At 48.0% G+C, this 7016-nt stretch overlaps 1 protein-coding gene across 1 annotated transcript; it reads right to left on the reverse strand.

Moving 5' to 3' along the window:
- Positions 1 to 262: 262 nt before the first annotated feature.
- LOC104160341 (histone-lysine N-methyltransferase EZH1-like) lies at positions 263 to 6862 on the reverse strand (the record flags this gene model as incomplete). The annotated part of the gene is made up of 9 exons (XM_009698436.1): positions 6746 to 6862; positions 6025 to 6153; positions 5594 to 5713; positions 4424 to 4544; positions 3632 to 3805; positions 2614 to 2716; positions 2180 to 2343; positions 1234 to 1325; positions 263 to 443 (listed from the first exon to the last, which is right to left on the reverse strand). Coding segments are annotated over exons 1-9 (1201 nt in total), but the record flags the coding sequence as incomplete, so codon positions are not given.
- Between the last annotated feature and the right edge of the window lie 154 nt (positions 6863 to 7016).

Genomic DNA, 7016 nt, shown 5'->3' on the forward strand with positions numbered 1-7016 from the left:
TCTTGGCTTTGCAAGTCCCAGCAAAGCTTTCACTCTGCCTGACATTCCCCCCTCCTGGGAGAGGACAGTGACTCCCACAGCAGCAAGGCCAGGGCCTGGTGTCGCTCACGTGTGTTTAAGCCCAGGTGGAAACGCGGACCCCGTTTGTTAACTCTGAACCCCACACCCCTGTGCGGGACGCAGAGCCCCAGCTGTGAGTGCCACCCGTCCACACCGCTCACACCGCCAGAGAGGAGCGGGGGTCCCTGCGCTGGCAGCATACCCGAGGAGCTAGAGGCCCACTCATTGCCCGTGTCGCGGTCGCTGTCACCCTCCCTCGTCTCAGCGACGGCGGAAGCCGGGGTGTTTGAGCAGGATGCGCCCACCACGTGGTGCCTCCGGCGGCGCCGGCCTGAGCACTTGGACCTGGGGTTGTGCAGCGCAGCAAATTCCTTGGCTCCTTCCTGCAACCAGAGCAGAAGACAAGGCGGGTGGCAGATGACCAGGGAACACAGAAAGGCTTTTCCACAGGCCCTGGGACAAGCCCTGCCCCGCCATCACCAAGAGAAGGTGGAAGACCCACCATGCCTGGCCACTTCAGCAACGGTCAAGGCCCTGCCATCTGCCCACACTGCACAGTCCCGCTTTGCTTCCTTTGGCAGCACTGCATGGTCAGAAGAGGCTCCCTGGCCCTGGCCCCGGCCCCCCAGTCCACTCCTCTGCCTCTTGCCCCGGCAATGAAGTTCTCCTAGCCTCTCCCTCCGCTCCAGCCTCACAGCTCCCTGGGACACCCCCTTATCTCAGCCATCTGACCAGCTCCGACACCACCGAGTGCACCCACCTCCCTGCAGCCAGCTCCTCTGATCTGCAGCTCTCATCCCTGGTAACATAGCTAGACTGCATTTCTGAAAGATCGTTTCTAAAATAGCTCGAGCCTTCCCCGCATATGCTAGATCACTTCCCCAGCATTTTTAACCTGGGCTTCATTTTTCAAACGCTGCACTGAGTCCAGAGAAATCGTTTGTCACCACAATTTCCCATCTGCTAGCTATGAAATTAGTCTTCGTTGGAGATTTGCTAAAATATGCATTGGTAAGGTCTGCATTTGGATTCATGCTCCCCTGATTCCAATGAGGATTAGAACTAATTCTGAACAATCATCCAATTGGTGAAAAGGACCCACAGAGTTCTGCAGAGCAGGGCTGGCCAGGCCACTTCTCTTGTGGTTTCAAAAGCAGCAATGCAGAAACATACCAGCCAGAGGAAACAGTCTGCTCCGCAAGGATCTGGCTCGATCTTGGTCTCTCTATTCTTTCGTTTGTACACATTAGGAGTAGCATGAAAAGCTGAAAAAATAATAGTTATCTTTACTATTAGCATCCTCCAAGAGTCTCCCCTACACACTGCAAGGGACAGGGGCAGCACAAGCTCAACGAAGGTAAGTGGGAGCCTGACGCAGTCAGCAAGAGTGCCCGAGCAGCTCCCCCAGCAGCAGGGAACGAGGTGGCAGGACCTCCTGGCCAGCCCTGCTCCAACCCGTGATGGGGACTCAGCAGCAGTGGAGGAACACTGGGGAAGGAGAGGACATAGGAAAAAGATCTGCTTTCAGACTGAAACAAAAAGACCACATGATCTTAATATTGTATCTTTTAATAAATAATTCACTGGAAAGAGTCCTGTGACTTTCCAAAGAAGCTCTTAGACCTGGGAAACAGCAGGTCTAACAGCTAATCAGTATCCAAAAGGCTTTGGCAGGACAAACTGCAGAAACATGACTAAGATGAAGCTGTAAGTTCCAGTGAGGCAACAAAACACAGCGGTATGTCCAGACTTTGTAAGTGAAACATTCATGCCTTTCCCTGATGAGCTTCTGCAAAGCAAGAGTAAAGTCTAGTCATGGCTGTTTTTCTGGCACAAACTGCCAGAAGGCTCGAACACAGTGTGCTGCACAATGATGAGAAAGAGGGGACGGCCACGCAGGTCGGTTTACCATCTGTTTGAGGAAATGAGTGGAGCCATCTTTATAAAAGGCTTCTGGGCACCTGTCAGCTCCTAAGGCTCCACGGCAAACTCCGGGGAGGCACCACCCTCCAAAGACTGCAGCACAGACACTAAGCAAGGCGTACAGAGGTACGAAGCACTGAGGAAAAAATGAGGAGAAAAGGGCTCTAGGGAAGCGTCCGGCCAAGACTGCACTTACGATGCAGAAAACAGTCGTATTTGAAGCAGCGGCGGCAGAAGAGGGTGTGGAAGGAGTGCAGGGACTGCTCCCGCTGGACTGACTTGGCGCACGGCCCGTCTATGTTGGGAGTGCACTGCGGTGGCAGCACATTCGGGTCTGACACTTCCGTGAGCTCCCGGTACCTATTCAACAAACAGAAACACCCACAAATGTGCGTGCTTTCCTAATTTGGGACATTCTACACGACTACGTTGTTATCTGTGCCAGTGGGACTCTGGCCCAGAAACCCTGAGGCTAAACTGAAGTTTCTAACACTCAAAAACCGCTCTGCTCCCAGTGCCTGCAGCCAGCTGAGCTCTACCTTCCAGTCAGAGCACAGTGCTGTTTTCCGAAATACAGATTTCAACTGTTGCTAAGAAAGGTAACAGACAACTTAGGTAGAGATCTTCTACCTCTCTTTCATATCATCTGGGAAGCCGTATTCAGGAAACATAGAAGAAATAGCAGTGAATATCATGTCATTTGGAAATCGCTTCTTTGAACACTTCTTGTTACCTAAGAAAAAGAAGAGAGATAATTCCTCAGTTAAGCTGAATGTGAACGTGTCTTTCCTTCTTCCACAGAGAGTGATTCCAGTAGGTGTTCCAGATTGTATTTTAAGAGACAAATGTAATCCCAGAGACAATGGATAAACCTTTTGTCCTGCACCTAGGCTAAGGCATTTCCAGACGCGGTCCACTCTGCCACTTTCAAAGTAGCATAATGCATTGATGGACCTACTAATGACTTCTTAAGGGCTATTACTATTTATCTTTAACAAGACAGGATTTGCAGACAATGCTTTTCTCCATCTATGAAAAGTCATGGTATTTGTGCTACCCGTATCGGTACAAACCAACGACAAACACGAAACTACCAGTCAGCATTCCTAAGGTCATGCAGGACACATGAAACTCCCTCAACCCAGAGCTTCCTCCACGCAAGAGGAGCTCTAGGTGGCACAGGAGAGGGAAGAGGAATACTAATACGTGGAAAAAGAGTCTGGAAGGGATTTGAAAAGGTTCACCTTCCTGGCCTACAGCAGAATCAGATCTACCTACAAACTTACTGATAGGTGCTTGCCAGACTGGCACTTTAAACACTCCAAGAGCAGAGATCCCAGAGCCTCCTCAGATAACAGCCCAACTGCTTTGCTAATCTTACCATGAAATGGTTTTCCAGGTGACTCATCTAAATTCTTCCTCACCACACTTCAAGCTGGTGACTTCTTACCCTGTCTACAGGGGACAGCGAGAACAAACGATTTCCCTTCTGCTTTCCACTACTGTACCAGAACTTGCCAAGCTGGTCACTACCCTTAGCAACACATTAATAACCAAGAGTGATGGCAGGAGAGCAGTGGCCAGCTACTCAGGGAGGGTAGGATGGAAGTGTCACCAACATAAACCCAATTTCTGTGGCTAAACCCACCTTCCACTGCAATTCGCTTTCTTTTCCTTGTGACTGGCAGCTCCTCTTTCCCATCCTCCTGTTTAACCTCTGAATCATTGTGTCCTTCCTCTTCCTCGTCCGAGTACTGATTCAGGGCGTTCACTAGCTCCAGGAACACAGCATCGCTGATGAGGACTGACCCTGAAATCATTTCTGAAACACAGGGCTGTCAGCCAGTTTGTGGGAGTACCATCATCTTTCACATTCCTCATGGTGGTAAATCACATGCCAGCCACACGACAGTGTTAGCAACCAGAATATTTCCCTCAATTTTGTAGGGATAGGTGGGATTCTAATACTAGGGAGTCGTAAGAGTGGGGTACCATTTTTAGCAATCTGAGGACAGGCCACGCCAGAGAGTCTTCCACTGCCTTCCTCCCTCCAGGCAGAGTTTTACAATGGGGTAGGCAGTACTGTAGGCGCTTTTCATTTCTGAAAATATTGATTGAAGTCTTGGCTAAGGTCACAAGCGAAACGAGGTTGCTGAGCTCCTCCTAACCTCTAGCACATTTTTCAGCATCCCAGAGCATGCCTGTGAACGCCTGAGAACAAGAGCATCGGCTCCAGAGCACCCTAAGCCTAGAACGGAGGTGGATATCAAAAGGCAGGACTGTGTCCTTACAAACTAGAAGAGCAGGCATGTTCCTGGTTTTCTGCTCTAACAGCTCTCACAGAAAAGCTGGTTACTGCTGCCACCTTTTGACTTCTTAACTACTTTGGTATGTTATTTGCAAGAGACTGAATGGACAGTGCTGACTCCTCCCAGGTTACCTTCCTCTCCATGAACTTTTCCGTCATAGTTATTAATAAGTTCTTCAATGAAAGTTTCATCTTCTTCCTTCACCTCATCTCCCATGTAAGGGATATTGCACAGAACAGTTTCATCCTCTACCTGAAAAGAGATCAGATAGAATTCAGAAAACCAGCACCTGCTGATCCCCAGGGGATGTCTGAGGCTGCTCCTGTCCAACATGGTGCAAAGCAAAGGTTCAGCCTCTCCGGCAGCAGTTTCAGATGTGCCATCACTGATATTTCACTGTTATCACACGCCAGCAGTGTACCTCTTACCCCTGAAAGTGCAATTTTCTTTAAAAAAGAAGAGCAGTGCCTCCAAGGCTTACGGAAACTCAGAAACACACACATTGCCAAGAAAAATAAACACCCAAAAATGTCAGAGAGATTGTGTTCAAGGCAAAGTAGAACTGGAATAGTGAAAGGCAAACTAGTAACTCACTCCCTGGAGGAACACAGCCAATGCTGAGGAGCATTCTGGCATCAACCACAGGAGCAAGGACATTGGACCTTCATTGCCATGGCACCACCAACTGACTCTGCATTACAGTCGCTGCTGTCACGCTGCTCCCCCAGTCTGCAACTGGAGCCTTCAGAGAGCCCTGCAGGTTGCAGGGACACATCCACACCCCACACCAGGCAAAAAGCCAGGCTAGCCACAAACCACTCTTTTGTTTAACAAGTAATTTTAACTACTCTAACACACCGAACTCTGTGTTTAAATCACTCCCCTCACTGCTATGATAGAGGAACTAATCCTCGGTAGCACCCTTACAACGAGGCCAGCAGGATAATCCAGTCACAAAGGAAATGACCTGCCTAAGAAATAAAACTCTTGATTTAAAAGGGAAGAAAAATCTTAAGAAAAAAAACTACAACAAAAAACCCCTCAAAATCATATCTGCTCCTTGAATCCTGTGAAATAATGGTGATCTTATCAAGGACAGACTAGCTGGGTAAGGCAGCATGGATACAAGGCTGTTTTACAGGATTCAACAAAACAAGCAACTAAAACAATACTTTCTGTCATCTCTTGAGCAGACATCACTTGAAACAAGTGGGTTGAAGAAGGCATAATCACCCCATGACCACGTAACAATTACACACTAACTGCACCAAGACCTTGCGCCCCAGAGCCTTCCTACATACCATGAAATTCTGCTGAAGAGGGGACCAGGAGTACATAATGGGCACCAGGGCCACCGTGTTCAGGGTCCTCATGTACAGCGTCTGGCTGGGAAATCCAGGAAAAATGCTCTCAACAGTACACTGGAATACGAGTACAGAGAAGGGCAGTGAGGAAAGCATCCCTGGGAGGCAGTCACAGCCAAAGAGAAATCACACTTCAGGACACACACAGTGAAGCCCCACGTTCAATCTTTGGGACTCCTTCACAGGAAAAGCCTTTGGAGTTGTCGGGTTTTTCTACCCATTTCTGCATCCCAGAAGAGCACGAGGCACGGCCTGGCACTGACATAGGACAGCACACACACAAAACAATCCCATATCCTCACAGCTCCCTGCAAAGCCCTGGTTCTAGTCCAGACTTGCTGCCGCCATCCCCCTTTCCCTCTCCACACCTGTTTTAGGAATGGATGCCCACTGACTGGCTTCATCAATTGCACTGGCTGGACACGAAGCTTCTTCCAGTCTTCATTCAGAATTTGAGTCTTTTCATGAACCTTTGCAAAGTTGGCCACAAACAGAGCCTGAAATGAGAGAAAGCAGCACTCAAAATTCAAGAAATCATGTTGAGAACACTAAAACCCCTCCTGGGATTTTGTTTCGAGTATCAAAACATATGCAAAGCAGAGCATTTCAAACTGATGACACTCATTAGAAAGAATTCTAATTAAACTCAGCGTTGGTACAAAACTGTGCTGAAAGTCTACCCAACAGCTAGTAGCATTTGATAACTTCTGATCCCAGCTGACCTCTTCTAAAATCCTGCCTGCCAAGGACAGGAGCATCACAGTAAGACATCTGAAGCCCACCAGCACCGACAGGGTTCAGGCAGGGAGATACTTTAAAGAACAAATGGAAATGAGTCCTCTTGCTGCAGTTACGCACTCACCCAACGGACTTCTATGTACAACAGACACTGACTACACGGCTTGAGGCTAATGATGGAGCATGAGGAGAAGTAGTATCTCTTCCAACTTATCCAGCTTGCAACTAAAATACAGCTTACCAATTCACAGGATGAAGCACCCCTCTGACAGCTGCTCAAATACTATGAGCTAAAGCAAAGCATTTAGGAGATACCCTTTCAAGCTACAGCTACCATCGTTATGTCTTTACCTTAGCTCCCATGTTCGCCTGAAACCTCTTGAGCTGCCGGAGACGCATATATTCAGACTTGACTTTTCTTTTCCAGTATATAATACACTTTGATGTTGGAGGAGTGGTGATTTCCATTTTTCTATAAAAGTACAGAAAGAATAAATATCAAATAATGGAGAGCTTAATCCTGTAAACAAGTGCTATTGGGAAAAAAATCCCTGTGGATTTTAAATGTATCAAACTTTAACTAGGAAAAAATTGCTGCATAAATCTGCACTAGTCCTATTTA

The sequence above is a fragment of the Cariama cristata genome, unplaced genomic scaffold, assembly GCF_000690535.1.
Source record: "Cariama cristata isolate BGI_N322 unplaced genomic scaffold, ASM69053v1 scaffold40154, whole genome shotgun sequence".
Classification (NCBI taxonomy): Eukaryota; Metazoa; Chordata; class Aves; order Cariamiformes; family Cariamidae; genus Cariama; species Cariama cristata.